Source organism: Erpetoichthys calabaricus, chromosome 1, assembly GCF_900747795.2.
Source record: "Erpetoichthys calabaricus chromosome 1, fErpCal1.3, whole genome shotgun sequence".
In the NCBI taxonomy this organism is placed as follows: Eukaryota; Metazoa; Chordata; class Cladistia; order Polypteriformes; family Polypteridae; genus Erpetoichthys; species Erpetoichthys calabaricus.
In genome coordinates, this window is record NC_041394.2 from 70,514,477 (window position 1) to 70,533,088 (window position 18,612).

Here is an 18,612-nt window from a genome sequence, read left to right on the forward strand (position 1 = left end):
CAGAGCATGTCAGAAACAGACAAAATCAATAGGGCTGTTTGGCTTTTAAGTATGCGAAGCACCGCCGGTACAAAGCTGTTGAAGGTGGCAGCTCACACCCCCTCCGTCAGGAGCAGAGAGAGAGAGAGAGAGAGAAAAACAAAGTCAAAAATCAATACGTGCCCTTTGAGCTTTTGCAGCATGTCGCTTCAAGAAGCAGCTGCACACAGAAGGTAGCAACGTGAAGATAATCTTTCAGCATTTTTAGATGAGCGTCCGTATCGTCTAGGTGTGCAAACAGCCCCCCTGCTCACACCCCCTACGTCAGGATCACAGAAAGTCAGCGCAAGAGAGAGAAAGAAAAGTAAGTTGGGTAGCTTCTCAGCCATCTGCCAATAGCGTCCCTCGTATGAAATCAACTGGGCAAACCAACTGAGGAAGCATGTACCAGAAATTAAAAGACCCATTGTCCTCAGAAATCTGCGAACCAGCAAAAAATCTGCGATATATATTTAAATATGCTTACATATAAAATCCACGATAGAGTGAGGCCGCGAAAGGCGAAGCACGATATAGCGAGGGATCACTGTACAATAATATACAGGACAAACAGACAAGTTAAGAACTTGGTTCTTTATTTTATGTTTGGAGCATATTTTTAGGCAATCACAAAACAGCAATCAAAAAAAAAAGTGCTAATTTAGAAAACATTAATAAAAAAAATATTATTAAAAAACATGGAAACACCAAGATACCTATTATAGGACTGTAAAGCAGATCAGTGAAAGAAGTTGTCTGGTGGGTAATTTGTAAATAGTTTCATGCAGCTTGATTCCTTGTTGGCCACAAAGCAACACGATAAGTACAAATTAATATTATTATTATTATATTATTAATATATCATTAATATTAGTCATTTTAAGTTACTGCATTACTTTGGTTCAAAGTATGTGTTGAAACTTTCTTTAGTGAGTTTTAAACGAATACTTTAAAATTCAAGTTTAACTATCACGTAAATCAATAATATAATAATAATAATAATAATATAAATTGCAACTCTGTCATAATATATTGTCTCTTTTCTTAATGAAGATATGATTACTGGCTTTTCGGAGTCTTGTGCAAGTATTCCTTTTTATTCATTATGTTACAGAGTATAAGAACCAGGATTTTTCTATTGGTTTTTTTCTCTCTTTGTGCAAGGCCTTTTCAGGATACACTTGTCCATACAAAAGCAATTAGGAAATGCCAGTGAAAGTAACCTTTATATTTACATGTATCTGTGCACCAGTATACCAAAGTGTGAATTTGTAAACCCTCACAGGATTTTAACCAGAATTTAGGGGCTATAAGGCAGCAGCTGAACATGGGGCCACTGCACTGCTGAGGTGACAAAATATTACAGGGAAATCGTTAATTGGCTTAAAGAAACTAGGGCATTTTATGTAGGAAAATAAACTTAGGCTAATACAGTTGAACGTACAGCATGTGACCAGTTAACTAGTGACTGCATATTCAGAGCGCTTGGCATTTTAACTGATTTATGAGCCTTACTTCAAGTGAAAAAATGTAATCAAAACTGAACGAGAATCAAATATAACTCGTGTAAAATGCTACTTTTTACTTATTTGTTAACATATGTCTTAGTTACGTGTATACTGGTGACATTCCATGGAGGCAGAAAATATGAATTATTGTGAAAAGTCATTGATTCTTAGCTGTGATCCTACAGATGTTTTAATGTGTTCTATTTTTAATCTGATATTACATTAGCATTTCACACTTCTTAACTGGACACCATTACATATGTTTAAAGATTCACTTATTCAATTTTGTGCATATTATATATATATATATATATATATATATATATATATATATATATATATATAGAGAGAGAGAGAGAGAGAGAGAGAGAGAGAAGTAGAATAAGTAGAATTAAACACAAAAATTACAATTTTTATTATATTTGTTTCTCAAAAAACTGTCCCCCAAGAAGAAAGGATGATGATTGTTTATGGAATACAATGACTTAAAATATTCATCATTTTTAAACAAGTGAAAATGCAAAGAAATTTTTCAAGTGAAATAAACCCTCTTGTTTTTGTCATAATGATCCCTGTGTTGGTTCAGTATTAAGAAAAATGTTATATAAATGTAAAGAATTATTATTAATTATTACATTAATCAAATCATATACCATTTGAAGAAAATATCAAAAAGCAAGAAAACATAGGGCAACCAGATTTTACTTGGTGTCATTACACTTTCATGTAAAGTAATGTGTGACAACATGAAGTCTGAAAAACCTTGGATAAATAATTACTCCATTTCTTCCAATAAAAATTGTTTGTTGCCATGTCTCAAATTCTTTTCTCCATTCTTTAAGTAAATTGCTAAAAAAAAGAGAGAAGTGTTACTGAAAGAGAAATCGTTAACTATTTTATTTCTTAAATCACAAAGTACATTGCTAGACTGGGAAAAATATATTTTGCTAATATACAGAAAATATAAGTTAAATGTATATACAATTGTATATCAAAGAAATGTGAAGTTAATCTGGGTAGTACTACCCTTATGGACCAGCAGAGATCATTATCAGTATGGCAGGTGGTCATTCAAGACCCCATAGGTCATAATATAAGTTCTATTGAAGGGTTTGAGGTTTCCCAGACCGCTATAGGGTGATGAGTTGTAGCCTCACAAGCATACCAGGGAGGACAACCAATATGGCCCTCTCCAGTGCACTTCTGTAGTGAGAGTAATGTGCAGGAATCTCTGGCACAACTAGGGGAGTCCTATCCATGCAACATTAAAGTTTGATGAGGTCCATCAGGATCCCGGAAATGTGTTTGTAATGGTACTCGTTTTCCCTATTCATTTTCCACTACTTTGGATCTTCTTTCTTCCTCTGACTTGCTGAGCTCTTGTCACCAGTTGCCTCTTTTGGCCGGAGTTATACTTCATGTGACGCGACGCATGCTGCAGCGGATGCTCCTGCTACGCAAGCGTTGTAGTGTTCATACTTGCTGATGAATCTGCCAGGTGGCAGTGCGAAATATTATCATGGTGAGAACATATTCGTCTTCTCTGTGTTGTGAATTGCCTAAAACACTCATTAAATTCCCATGACACTTCTTACCGCAATATCTCTGAAAAGGATGTTTAATGGTTAAATCCATTAATCCAGGGATGTGTCCATTCCAGCCAGCATTGGGCACGAGGCAGAAACAGTCCCTGGATGGGGCCTCAGCTCATCGCAAGGTGAATACAAGGACACACATACACTAGCTTCATTTTAGCATCACCAAATCCCCAAATCTGCATATCTTTGGAAGGAAACTGGAGCACAGTGTGGAATCCAAACAAGGAATACCAGCGATGTGACTCCCTGCGAGACAGCAGTGCTCCCCCATGTGTGTAATTATTAACAGTATTCATTATTTAAACGAAATTAATGATTTATCTGTAAAATGTAACATACACACTGTAATGCATTTCATCATGAAAGTGATATCAAGTATAAATCTTAGGATTCTAAATGTGCATAGAGTTGGAATATCATACATTTAATGTGTTCTGTGTGGTGATCTATTGCTGTTTGCCGTAGCAATTAAAAACTGGGATGACGTTTACAATGGTCTGCTTTAATGATAAAGTAAACAACAAGGTTAAAGTGGACATTTCGAGATTAAAGCCGAAATTTCCACTTTAATCACAAAATACACATTTTCACCATGTCCTTAATTTTTTTTCTCAGTGGCTCAAAAACAGCGCTGTACATTATGTTTTTGTTGTGAAGTTGCAAAAAAAAAAAAAAAAAAAAAGACGGCACAAAAGATGGCATGTGAGACTATGTATCGTGTCATTACGATCGGGAATATGAGACGCTTGAATAGAAAAGCACCACAAATGCATCTGTATGTTGGCATTTCGCTTCACCACATCGAACCATTCATCAAACATCGAAGTGCGCACATCGATCCCCGTAGGATCCGCATAGAGGCTTTCTGTCACATGCAGATAGTAAACAGAGACTCTGACATCACATTCCAACTTTTAGCACACTGCGCCCCCCGACTTTTTGCTGGTACTGCAACTCGCGCACGCGTCGCGTTAATTTCTGAGAACCTGCTCAGAGGACGTGTGAAATGAACGCTGGGAACACGTGGTAGCCATGATGCGGGTGCGTATACGTTCTGAGCGTGAAGTATAAATGAGCCTAACTCTAAGCTCTATAAGCAAAGGAAGCAAGGCCCTTTTATATTGTGACAACCACTTTCCCGGTATCCTGCTGTAAGCATGTCCTGGGCCCTGGATGGCATCATCATCAGTCTCTTGCAGCATATAAGTAGGACTCCTAGCAATAACAGAGAATCCCATGAGTACCTGGCTACAGGAGGGGCCTGACAATGTGTGTTCTCTCCCAGGGCCCAGGCTGCTCACAACGCCCATGATGTCATTAGAAATCAACAAGTCCCATCCTCATTAGGGATCGACAAGCCGCAAACCGTAAAAATTAACTTGTACTTATCACCTTCTCAAGATGTAGCTATGTACTTACTGTCAGTTATGATTTATACTGTATCATACCGAAAAATACCATAATTTAGTTAAATGTGAAAATACAATGCTATGTGCCACTATTGTGGGGTATCAGACTATAGCCCACGTTATTTTAAATAATTCTTTTCTTGTCCCGTATTTATAAAATATTATAGTTCAACAATACCCACATTTAATCGTTTGTATGGAGACTGTCAGAATATAATTAAAATTAATTTGAACAAATTGTGCATGTTACAAGGGTTATTAACAAAATGTATTAATTTCCTCCCAAGATAAAATGTGCAGAGTATTAATTCATTTTTGAATTGCAAAAGATGTGTAGTTTAGTTTATCAAAATAAATCTGTTACAGAGCCAATTTGGACTTTCTTACCTCGTATTACAGCATATTAATATTAAACCTCGTAATTATATAAATATATTAAGACATAGTAATTAATCAATAAAAACATAGCACATATTTAGCTTTAGTCACCTTTTGAAGCTCTCTCCAATAATTATAACAATAATAACATGCTATAGTTATGCAGATGACTAATTTAAGTTAAATATTTTGCCAATTAATAACAAAAAACATGCTATGGTACTGGCCAAATCCAATAAACTGTTTTTATTGCGTAAACCATCATTTCTAAGGAACCTATGATAATATTTAAGTAAGTGTGCCAGATTTACTGGAGAATTAAATTAGTGTACCCGCACTGGACTGGGTAGACTTCACATTCAATCAATATGTTAAATATGAATTCCTTTCGTAAGTTGTGTGAATAAGAAGCTGGCTGTGAGCTAGTAAGCAGCTGCAAGTAGTCAGCTAACTAATGCCATTTCATTTTACTAAACATTAGTGCAGTGCTTTGGGGATCCAAGACCTGGGCTTGAATGTATAGCCTGCTTATACTAACTTGTCAGTACCGATTTCGGTGGAATTAAACTGTGTGAGTAAAATATCAAACTGCTAAGCGATATGCCCTGTTCCAGAAAATGTACAATTGCACACAATGGTATTTGATGCTCATCTGAATGCACATGCAATAGTACCTGGTGCGCAGGCTATGATAACTGGTGGGGATGAGATATATAGTAGATAGTAAGTGTTAAGCATGAGATAGTTAAGTTGAACACACCAAACTGTTTCCCAGAAAAAAAAATGACACCATGTCCCCTCAGGTGGTCTGTATGTGTGTGAAAATTGATAACTGTAAAAATAAAGTACCGGTATGTACTTAATCCATCTTACACTCCCTTAAAAAATAAAAGCTCACCTGTCTGCTTTTTATATCAACGTGCTGTAAAAGACGAAAGTGACGTCAAATTGAATCATGGCCTTGGTAAAGTCGGAATTAGGTAGCCCTGAAGATTACTTTTGAAATTTTTAAAATTTAACTTTATCCTGTACATATGTGAAAACATCTCGTACGTACATGAAAATATCCCATAAGTACAAGATAAGGGTTATCCCATCATTTTTTTCACTGTGTGGTTTAGACCTTCCATACTTTAGTGACATTTGCTCCTAGTGACATCTTGGGGCATGACAATTCTTAATGTTGTCAGGGACTGTTGATTCCTAATGACGTCTTGGGGCTTGTGAGCGGTCTGAGCCCTGGGAGACAACACATGCTGTCAAGCCCTGCCTGCACATTATCCCTATTACCAGTATGCTCGTGAGACTGCAACACATTGCCCTCTGGTGGTCTCGGGCAGTGTGCATTAGGGCTTATATTATGATCTACGGGGTCTCAATTGACTTCCTTTTCTAAAGGTAGTGTCCTCTGCTAGTCCATAAGGGTACCGCTACCCAGATTAACCTCAAAGAAAACACAAAGAATATTAATAATAAGGCATTCGATAAATCAGTACAGTGTACCAAAAAAGTACTACATGGACCACCCTGATATTGCAAAGGACTGATACTTGATGCAAAGTTAATAAAGATTTTATTCTAACATATATCAAACTTTAAATAAATATTGTTACTACTTTACAGACATATTTACCTTAGGCTTCATTTGAAGAACCAGTAGAGGAATTTTCCCCAGCTAAAAAAGTAAACAAAAACATCATCCAAAGCTTAACAAAAATGAAATTGTGTACTTAAAACATTTTATTTTTTCTAAGTACAGTATTAGTTTTTTAAGCTACAAAACTTCACCTTAATATGTAAATGACACACAAATATATATCAGACCTAACAAACTTTGTTGTATTAAGCTATCAGTAATGTTAATATGTATAGTATCTTTCATTTCTTAATATCTGAATGCTTTCTGACAAAATCTGAATTCTAATTGCATACATGGTTTAATGTATTCAATATCAAATAAAATTCTGTCTCTAACTAGGTTAAAGCCGACCATGTAATATATTGGCTGCAAACTGGTGAGTAACCGAATCATTACTTTTACATAGGTACAGTAAAAATTAAAGTTAGATCACCATTATGATTCATTTATTAGTTCTTATGGGAGCATTTTCCTTACTCCTAACTTTGAATACATTCAAAATGCAAAGAGCATAATTAAATCACTTTCATGAAGAAACGTCTTAAATGTACTAAATGAAAATTTTCAGTTTCTTTTAAACAGAAAAACTGAAAATAATATCAGGGAGAAAATAATCAGACAGCTGAAAAAACAGCCCATTATGTACATGAAAGCCTGTAGGCTGCTCTAACACTCATTATTATTTAATATATTGTGATGTGTCTTGCTAATGCAGTGGCTGTGGGGAGTGGAAGCAGGGTTGGGGTGGAGTCATGGGGGAAAGCATTTTTTGAGGGCTCAGAGCACCTCCCTAGGGGGAGCTTAGTGTCAGGGGCAGGGATAATTAACAGTGTTTCCGGGCAAATAAAAGGGGTGTGTGTGGTTGGCAGAGGAAGCATTGGAACTAGGCAGGAAGACAGCATCAGGGTGAGAAGGGAGCAAATGGTTAAATGGCAGGCAAAAGGCAGACAGGCCGCAAGCAATCTGGTTTCATTATTTTGGAGGTGTCCCCATGACCCAGACAATGGGCAGTAGTATGGCACCGTTTATATTGCGTCACACCAAATAAAAAGCCAGTTGGCATCTTGAAGACTTCCCCAGAAAAGCAGCTCCTGTGTGTTTTATTCTACAGGTCATCACAATATTACTAATGGTTTGGCCTACCAAAACTTAATCATGCTAATAATGCTGTCTATGAACTTAAATGTAGCAGGTTACCCAACATCACGTGATCTCTACTGGTCTTTTCTTGTTATATGTAATCTGTAATATATATGTGAAATTTGTATTCTTAATTGTTTTTACATTAAAGAAAAACCCAAGAAGATTACAAATTTGGGGAACTAATATACAGAGTAAAAATCAAACATCTTTTGGAAGGAGGCAGATAATATTCCCATAGGGAGCACCAGAACCAGGTTACTCTGTTGAAAAGATAGGTTGCCATGGATTTGTTCTACAAGGACACAAACAAAGCACCATGACACAAAGTTCTAACCAGGTGTGCTTGTTTCAAATATTGGATGTTCTGTGAATTTGGCAGTGAACGTAGAATAGAACTTTGGCTATCTCAAGTCTACAGGCTCACGTCTGGAACGTCACTGATGAGCAGGCTAGACAGAAAAAGACAGAGAATCATAGCATGTGAAAGGATTGTTTTGGAGTACACCGAGAGGTAGACAGGTATGTGGATAAGCCATCCCCACCCACAGACGGGGACTTATAGCTAGAGAGGTAGGTCCAGACTGGCTGCTGACTGCAGCTGCTGTTTTACTTCTGCTTGTTTTATTTTATGCTGTCACTTTTGTTGTGTGTATACTGGTTATTTTCTTTAACAATAAGACTTTTCTGTTTAAAACCGTGTAGTCCAAACTGACCACACCTTATTGTCTTCAAAACTGAGACAATATTAGTATAAATTGAGAAATCACGATAAAATTATGAACAAATAATAATATAATCGGATTTGAAAATGCACTTCAATAATTCAATTAAAGTCTTAACATTAATAACAGACTCATTATAGAGGCATATGTATCCAGCTTTATGTTTTTACAAATATTTTAATTTAATTGACCTTAAACAAGAAACTCTGCATCTTAATTTTACTTACTTGAAGTCTGAATGTATTTAGGATTTTTATCACCTAGTAAAAAAAAGAAATCTGTTTTATTAACATATTTACACACAACACTCAACTTAAGGGTGTTTGCAAAAGACAACACATTTAAATAGGCAGCTTTTGTAAATATTTTGCAAGAAGAAAGACAGAAAGTCAAAAGATTTGTAAATTGTGATATGAACATATTAGAAGAGCTTAAACCTTCACACACTGCACCATCATAAAATTTACTATCTTTTACAAGGGAATATTAGACAGAACAAATATATTATTTGTAAAACAAAATAGTTAATTTTAAGTTGTATAGAACTTACAGTCTCAGGAAAACAACAACATGCCACTCATTTATAGTATTTTATTGTTACATGAAAAATTTGGTGGAATCTCTTAGGTGGGCAAAACTGTACAGTTTTACATCAGTTGTTCAATAAGCATAAAGGTCAAACTATGCTAAGTTTGCTTTTATCTATGAACAAACCTGAGCTACTCTTCTTCTTCCATATGAACAATCCAACACCTAGAGCAGCGGCAAGCAAGATCCCAACAACAACGACAATTATCCAAATTGGAAAAGACCCATTCCCATTAGGCTCTGGAAAAATGAAAAGATGCAAAATTTGTTAGATACTGTCATTGTATTGGAACGTCAATGTGAAACAAGTGAGAATTACCAGATTATGTTTAATTTCAGAAAAAAAAAGCTAAAAACAATATATCTCACAGAATGGAGTTTTTGTAATGTATGAATACCAAGAAAGTAAGGTCAATGTAATACGGTATTTATATGGAATTAAAACATAAAAGTTACTGATAAATTTTCACCTTGAAGTTAAATAAAAAAGACTCACTAGGTGGGAGAAAGTTCATGTTATATCTGATGAGAGGCTTTGGATTATATTTAGGGCATCTGACTGTCTAGTCAGAGTATATTGAGTCATATAGTCGTTATTGCTTAATTGCCTTAAAAATAAATGCCTTAAGATTTTTTTGTCCCATATTGCACATGGGAATAAAAACCTACATGTTTAACAATGAAGAAACTGAAGCAATGTAAATGATTTAGCTTTCAGCTATGAGAAATTCTATATCATCTAAGGGAGCATATAACAAAAACATATTGGGAACTTTCGCAACAACTTGATGCAAAGTATGTGATTGTTTATGCATTTATTATTAAGATATATGTCACACCTGTAACTAGAAAGTCAAATCTAGATTTGGGCCACAGTTTCAAAATTATAGAACTCCATAGATAGATAGATAGATAGATAGATAGATAGATAGATAGATAGATAGATAGATAGATAGATAGATAGATAGATAGATAGATAGATAGATAGATAGATAGATACTTTATTAATCCCAATACTGCAAGACCTCAATTTTACAAACACCACATTTAATAAAATTGTGCATGCATTGATCACATTACTTTCTCATGTACATCAACAACTCAATTGTCATAAATAAAATAATCGGATGCTCCAGTTGTCTTCCTTATTTGGAAAAAAAAGCCATGAAAAGTATTAACTGCTTTTTATTCTCATCTGGGAAAAACAAGTTACCATTGTCAGCTATACTTACAGTAAATTAGAAATAAAAGGTTTAATAGGTTTTTCCCTAACATTTTTTCTGCTTGATTGCAATAATTTCTAAATGTGTTCACTTATTTTGTTTTAAACAGTGGCTTTTGACATTTACCATTTGGATTCCTCATTGCTGGGTCATATCTAAATATCTTATCATCAGGAAGACTGCTGTGGGCCACACGGCAAGTGTAGTCATCTTTCTTTATGTCTTTTGGCTTTTTGGTCAGTTTCAAGGTCTTTTTCACTTGGAAGGTTCCATCTTCATTAGGCAGCACTTCTCCACTTTCTATATCCAAATCGCGTGGTCCACCATTATGCCAAACCACTTCAATGGCTCGTGGAAAGAATCCTGTTACATGGCAGGTGACCTCTGTTCCAAATTGTGTTATTTTGTGAGTGAGAAATCCCTCTGGCTGAACTATATACATGAAAAAATAGTAAACAAGAGAAACTTATCAGAAATGTGTTATATTTCTAAAAGCCACATACCTTTAAAGGTATGACAACATTCACAGTTACATAAAGCAAAATAAGTAGTTCATCACTGTTTATAATTAAAGTGACAGAACTTTTTTTTTTAACTTATTTTAACTTTGTTTAAACGTATTTTAAAACAGACCATATGCTTAGGTTGGCTTTAAAGGTTTGCCTGAGGTGCAATTGAGTCAGCATGTGTAGCACAAAACCCAATGTTGGTGTGCCAATCATGTCATCAGTTGTCTTTCCATTATTTCTTTTGGTAAATCAGTACATCCTAAGCCAAGCAATCTCTCCGTGATAAGACGAGTGGAACTCTGTGGACTGAGGGGGACCATGGCTACTATGAGAACCACTTGGGATGAACAGCAGTTTGATCTTACCAGTTGAAAATTTAAGTTGATGACATTGGTTAGTGAACAGTTTTATCATTTTGTTGAGACCTAGCTTTAATCTGCATGAGAGAAATAAAGTTGTTTGTTTAAAGTAGGTTAAATAAAAATGTATATAAAGAGTAGTTAGTATGGCTAATTGTGATTTCACATTAACACACAGTAACTGCATGGATTTTTTTTTAGTGATTTATAATCCTTTATTCACTATATACAATTTCTTGTATTAGGAATTTTTCGCATACCCCAACTTACTCTCCAGAGATGCACAGAGTTTTGGGGGTCAGAGCACAGGGTAAGCTATTTGTACAGCACCCCTGGAGCAATTGCAGGTTAGGGGCCTTGCTCAAGGGCCCAACAGAGTACCATTCCTTCTGTCAACACCAGGATTTGAACCGGATCATGATGTTATTTCATGTAGAATTATCATTTAGACTGGTTACTTCACAGATTTATCTGATTCACTAGAAAGACTATAGTGCCTGGTAACTTGAAAGTATATCGTGAAAACCTCTGGAACGCTGCTGAGAGTAGTTTTTTCTTCATCTTAATTTACCCAGCTTGGTACTGTTTTGATATAGATGTGGACTGTTACTGTCTGTCACTCAAAACTGTCATTCTGGGAGTACGATCCAAGTTGCTGTAAGTATTTTGTTTTACTACTTGTGGTAGGCAGGCACAGTGGTCATTATAATTCTGAGTTTCCAAACTACAACTCAGACTTGCAGTGGGTTGAGGACTGGGTTTAGGAGGAAGTGTGGTTTCAAACATGTAAGTGTGAAGATTTAAATGAGTTTACAAATGGTATGGTGTCACATTTTAGCTGGCATTTAATATAAGCTAATAAGTTCAGTTAAAAACTGTATTGAGTTTAAAAACTTGGACTGAATTTGACGTAAACATTTCATTTTATTTACTATGTGTTTAATATTTTTATGTAACTAATAACTAATTAGTACAAGCTGTAATACTTCTTTAAATATCTTATTTTAATTCAATTTGTAGTGTTATTTGAGTCATAATGATTTTATTTTATAGATAAACACAGCACATCACTTTTTCCACATTTTGTTATGCTACAGCCTTATTCCAAAATGGATTAAATTCATTTTTTTCCTCAGAATTCTACACACAACACCCCATAATGACTACGTGAAAAAAGTTTACTTGAGATTTTTGCAAATTTATTAAAAATAAAAAAACTGAGAAATCACATGTACATAAGTATTCACAGCCATATCTAAAACATATCTAAAATCTATATCTTCTGAATACATACAGTAAACAACATTATAACAATTGGCTTGAAGCTACTGAAACCAAATGCTCAATGTATATTGTAAAACTGAAACAACACCACTGAAAAGAAAAAAGTAACACTAAAATGCAGAACCTGACATATATATAGAGATTATTTTATTTTGACAAACCTTTTCTCTTCAGAATGTTTGACCCATATTCAACATACTTCTTCAACCATTCAATGCAGGTTCCTTCATAATACCCTTTTAAATATTGATTGTTTGCCATTTCTGCATCCCGAATCCCTTTACTGGTCAATGCACGTTGACTGGCTGCAATCCAGGTCAGGGTTTGTTTGTCAAAACTAAGATAATCATCTCCATCATAGCCATACTGGTCAAAACCTCGAGTGGTGCCATCATCATCCAATTCACAGCCATACATATTCTGGAGTGTGTGAATTCCTAAAGAAAAACAGAACATGAAGAAATATTAGATTTGATGGAAAATATACTTAATATACTGTTCATTTAATGCAGAAAACCATAGTTATTGTTACATGTAATTACTGAAATTATGAAAAGTATAACTAATGAAAAATAAACCTGAGCAAAAATGTGTTGAATTATTTTTTACTGTGAAAATGTTGTGATTTTCAGCTCTGACGGTAAGTGTATTATTATGACACTAGAAGCAGAACAAAAGTAAAGGAAAATCTGTAATGTAACTAATATATAGATATATGTATGCATTATTTATGATTTTAAAAGATTCAAATCAAAATATAACAGGGAATACAGTTCATCTTTGTTATGATCTATTTGTGAACACAAAAAGCTGGTCATGATTTATTTAAATGTTAAAAGCCTTTAAAAGTAAATGTGTGGTACTTTTGAACAGATCTGACCCAGCAATCCAATCCATCTAACTCCCACCTATAAGCCTGTTACTAGACAGCAACAGTTATCTTATTATTCATGTTAGAAGTTGTTGGGTGTGTTTGATGGTTGGTTGTTTGTTATGACTTTTCTATTTTTTCTTGAGCTTAATAAAATCTTAATTTTCCCTTGGGGACAAATAAAGTACAGTGGTGCCATGTACTTTGAACAATTGTAACTTCAAACATTCCAGAGTTTGAACGCTAAGATCAAGAGAAATATAATTCAGAGTTCAAATGATGCTTCTACGTTCAAACTGTGCACGCAGGAAAAAAAAATGCAGCAACAGATGTCAGCGTAAATGTCATCTGTTGTGTGCCGAAGTCACCTCTTGCTGTGAAATGCTTCTACGTTTGAACTGTACATGCAGTGAAGAAATGCAGCAACAGACTATACTTCCACAGTGAGCATAAACATCTGTTTTGCGCCCAAGTTGTCTCTTGCTCTTGCTGTGAAAAGCATCTCTTGTGTTACATTTGTGTGTTGTTAGTGCTTTTTTTGCTTTATTTTTGGTGTGTGTGGTTATATATATATATAACCCCTATCTATTAATCATGCTATCCAAGAAGAGTGTGGAAGCAATGAAGCCTAAGAGGAAGGTTGTTGTATCAACAACTGAGGTGAAAAAGCAACTAACCACAAAGTACAATTTTGATTTTATTATACAGTATTTATTCATGCTTTAATTTATTATTTAGAATATTTAATCGTGTTATTTTTAAATTATGTGTATTTGCTGTTTAAGTATATTGAAATTGGCATTGTTTATTCAGACTTCAAATGGCCTCCTGAAACGAATTAAGTTTGAAGTATGAATCACCACTATATTATCTATTGTAACACAAGTGTGCTTGGGAGACAACTTGAGGACTTATCCAATAGTAATTCCACCCCAAGTCAAGAGTTGGCACTGTTGCCTAATAATTCTCCTCCTCTCTCCCCTACAAATCAGACAACCAGCAGCATTATTGACGCCACTTCCAAGTCACAGATCTCTGGCTCCTTCATTTCCAGTCTTGCTTCTTCCACTGCCATTTTGAGTCAGTCTATCTGTTGATTCCAGTCTGAAAAGACGTGTTTATATTTTGCAACGTATTTTTGTTATTTTCCACCAATATTATGATGTTTGCCTACACGGTACCCAGACTCTTCATCTTGTTCCTACGTTTTAGTTTGCATTATCTATCTAGATCATTTGCATGCATCAGTTTTAATAAATACAGTACTTATCGAAATTACTAATAATAATCAACCATGTAACTGCATCACATTGAGCCATACTTTATCACAGTTTTCATTTTTATTAATAGATTTGGAAAGAGATACAGGAAAAAATTAACACTAACCAGAAAATTACATTTCAAACTGTTTTGTATTTAAGCACACCTCCAATACAATACCTTTGTCAGTGTAAAACAGAAGCAAAAACAGTTCTAAAAATATGAATCCTTGTTTCTAAACAAGTGGGGAAGCTTCAGGTTAGAGTCATGCATGCATTCCTTTAAGTTACTGTGAGTAATTGATAGATCTGCCCTGAAGTAAATCTTAATATCTAAAGCAGTGTAAAATATTGTTATGTATACTTTCATAACAACGAAACACTGCAGCAAAAATACACATACTAAAAAAAGTATATACATACAAAAGCAGAGAAGGGAAACATATGGTTCTTCTAGTGAGATGAAATGAAAAAAGACACAAAAGTTGAACATTTATATTCTTTTGAAAAATCATTCTCAATGAGCATTTAGTTTTGTCCACTGACATTTGCAGAAAGTTTATAAATCAAATTATGCATGCTTTGAGAATTTTCTCCCATATAAATTACTGTGCGAAATGCTGTTTGAAAACTGGAAAATGTGTCATGAGCTACAGTCTTAAAATGAAAAATAAATAGAAAGGTAATGAATCTTACTAGAAGTGATCTTACTCCAAGGGTGTTGTGTAAAATTTCACAAAAATGTCAGAAAAAATAAAACAATTGTAAAATTCTAATGAGGAAACTTCAAGTTGTATAACAGAAACTCCAGTCTGTTCACAGCATCTGGCTTCAGAGCAGCACAGTTATACGTTACGACATTTCCTGCCATCTTAGACAGGGCTGCTTGAGACAGAGATGCATAGTACTTTACTGAAAAGTTTTTCCAATTTGGGGAAAATGTACTTCTTGGATTTTCCACCACTCAAATGGATTTACATCACTGTCCACCTGAAGTATCATCAAGCAGCTATTGACCTCTTTGTCAATGGCAGTGTGCAGAGACTTGCGTTCTCTGAATTCCTGTGTTTTTTTTTTTTTAAATAGCTGCTAAAAGATTTTTTTCTTGTTGCTCCCTATGTTGTGTCATTACTCTGTTGGTTGAGGAGGCTGGGATCTGTATGAGTGTTTTAAATAATGAAATAAAAAAATTCTGCTTTGGAATCGAGGACCCCCAACTAAGGCAGCTTGCAAAATAAAATGCGTCCAATAGGCATATGCTTTTTACAGAAATAAATATAATCTGTTTGTTCAAAATGATTTTTTTTTTGCCTGACACCACAGGGCTCTGTAAAAGATCAATTTCACTTCACAGATGGTGAAACAAGTAAGTTGCCGAGCTGTCTTTAGCAGCAAACAATTTTCAACATAGTTTGCAGATTGCCATTTCTTAAGCAACATTAGTTTTTTCAAAGCAAAACCACTTCCACGCGAGTGAGGATGATCCACGTCTTGCAATTAAATCTAATGATGTAGATTGTGAGGCCGTTTATCTCCTGCCACTTTTTGCTCACTCAGCTTAAGTCAGCTATGCTAGCATGCGTGTAATAGCCTATCATGTTAGGTTACATGAAGCAGTGAATGCGTGGACTCTCAAGGCGTGTTTTTGATTGTTATAATTTTAGTTCACACATTATTTAAACGGTGGTGCAGTGGGTAGCACTGCTGCATCGCAGTTAGGAGACCCGGGTTCGCTTCACGGTCCTCCCTGAGTGGATTTTGCATGTTCTCCCCATGTCTGCGTGGGTTTCCTCCTGGTGCTCTGGTTTCCTCCCACAGTCCAAAGACATGCAGGTTGGGTGCATTGGCGATCCTAAATTGTCCCTGGTGTGCGCTCGGTGTGTGTGTGTGTGTGTGCCCTGCAGTGGGCTGGTGCCCTGCCGGGTTTGTTTCCTGCCTTGCTCCCTGTGTTGGCTGGGATTGGCTCCAGCAGACCCACGTGACTCTGTGTTAGGATATAGCGGGTTGGATAATAGATGGATGGATTATTTAAACAGCAATTCAGATATTATTGTAGACAATACATATTGAACACTCCTACTTCTAACCAAAATTTGCCAGGAAGCACCAAACCTTTTAAGAGAATATTCATTGTACAGATGAGAAAAAATGAACTTTTTTTGGAATTCCAAGATATGAACATAATTCCACAAGTTATTCATGGTGGTGCTAATGTGATGGTGTGGAGATGCTTTGCTCCTTCAAGACCTAGAACTGAAGAAGTAATGAATTTTGCTCTGTACCATGAAATTCTCATGGGGAATGTAAACCCCTCATTAAAAAGTGGTTAATTACAAAGAAAATGGCAAAAACTACAATGATATTTTGCATTTAGTATTTGGAAACCACCATGTTGCTTCTGCTCTATGTTGGAGGCAGACTAACACAAATATTGCCATGACCAACTACATCATGATTTAAGTGTGTATCCTATTTTTATCTTTTTTTTATCTATGCTTTGCATAAATGATGGCAGACTGCAAGCTGTGGCATATGGATAAGAAACTGGAATAACAGATCCAGCTCATCCTCATGCGACAGTCCAAACTCCAAGAAATTGAAATTCTCTTCTTGCCATTCAGAATTCCTCTGGAATTGAACCAAAAAAAATGACTCTGCAATAATTTTGAATTTGAACCCCGTAATGAGTTCACTTTACACCAGCATCTGATCTGCCAACAAACAACCATTTTGCACCTCTCAGCTCTTCTACTGAAGAAGTCCATCATGACTGTCTTAATACTGGTGACTCTATCAATCATAATTCAAACCTTCTGCAATCTAAAAATAAACTTGTGTCCTGTTTTTTTGGTGCCCATGCATCCAATATTCAAAAAAAGCCCTGTCTTCATTTGAAAAGCTTAGCAGCAGGAACTTTGGAACTATAGTGCTGGAGTAAACAATATTTGATAATGCCAAACTATGGTGCCAAAGACATGTCCTATGGTGACAGGATGTCTCACTGATTCAGACCACCAAGGAGAGTGCCCTACCTGCAAGAATCGTTGTGTCTGAACCACTCCTGATAATATGATCTTCATCTTCATTTAAAATATTAAAGGTAATAAATCAAGACTGACTCATTATTGTTATGTTTAATAATGGACATGACTGTAATACTCCTATAGCTGATACAGTATGTCTAAAGAAGTACATTATATTCCCCCTATAATAATGAATGGTAGATTTAGTAATTAATACAGATTGAAACACTATTAACGTAAAAACTTGATTCATGTTGAGATAGGATGCAATGTCTTTGTGCAGCCCACTGAAACAACTAGTATTAACTTATTTCATATTAGGGCTCTAATTTGTAAGATATTCCACATTAATGATTTTTTTACTGATAAGAAAATAGATTTTTTAACTTTGTAGTGACTGTGCTGCAATACTAAATGAAACAGCCTCTTTGAACTATATATTTACTTGGTCTAACAAGGCAAAATAAGGTGGGAGCCTAGAACACATTTTGTCAAACAACATGCCATATAAAAACATTAGCTTGGAGAATTTGACATCCTTTGAATATCTTGTTATAGTTATTCAAAAAGTTCCTCAATCTCTGTTACTTATTGTATACAGTCCCCCAAAACACGATACCTCATTTATTACGGATGTTTCTGATCTATTTTTATTAATGTTAACTAATTAAGATAGGCTTCTAATGCTAGGTGATTTCAACTTTCATTTATAAGCACAACCTTAAAGGATGAGAGTTTATGAATCTGCTTCATAATTTTAATGCTTGTTAGCATGTCATACTGCTAGCACACAAGGCCAGTCATACAATAGATCTGGTAATTTCCAAAGGTTTTAACATTTAAGTGACATTTTATATCTACCAATATTTGATAATTTCTGTATACTTTTTAATGTAATGTTGTTGGTGCCTAGAAGTGAAAAGAAAAAAAATAGTGCATTGTTAAAGCACTTTTAATTCAATGGCTGTTTCATGCTTCACTAGTATCTTTAGCAGTCAGTCTGAGAGTGGTAAAAATTAAAACACAATTCAGAATATGAAGGTGGAAAATTTTCATTGCAAACTGACAGTGGCAGTCGTCA

General features: G+C 35.2%; 1 protein-coding gene across 1 annotated transcript in view; it reads right to left on the bottom strand.

Moving 5' to 3' along the window:
* Positions 1-593: 593 nt before the first annotated feature.
* Positions 594-18,612, bottom strand: part of LOC114651633 (H-2 class I histocompatibility antigen, Q9 alpha chain-like) — a 62,244-nt gene continuing 44,225 nt past the window's right edge. Inside the window, exons 3-8 of the mRNA XM_028801458.2 lie at positions 12,540-12,815; positions 10,353-10,658; positions 9,130-9,243; positions 8,643-8,675; positions 6,545-6,586; positions 594-2,375 (exon numbers count right to left, since the gene is read on the bottom strand). Of these exons, the coding sequence (XP_028657291.1) occupies positions 6,546-6,586; positions 8,643-8,675; positions 9,130-9,243; positions 10,353-10,658; positions 12,540-12,815 (770 nt within the window). The 3' untranslated portion in view covers positions 594-2,375; position 6,545. The remainder of the gene's footprint in view (positions 2,376-6,544; positions 6,587-8,642; positions 8,676-9,129; positions 9,244-10,352; positions 10,659-12,539; positions 12,816-18,612) is intronic.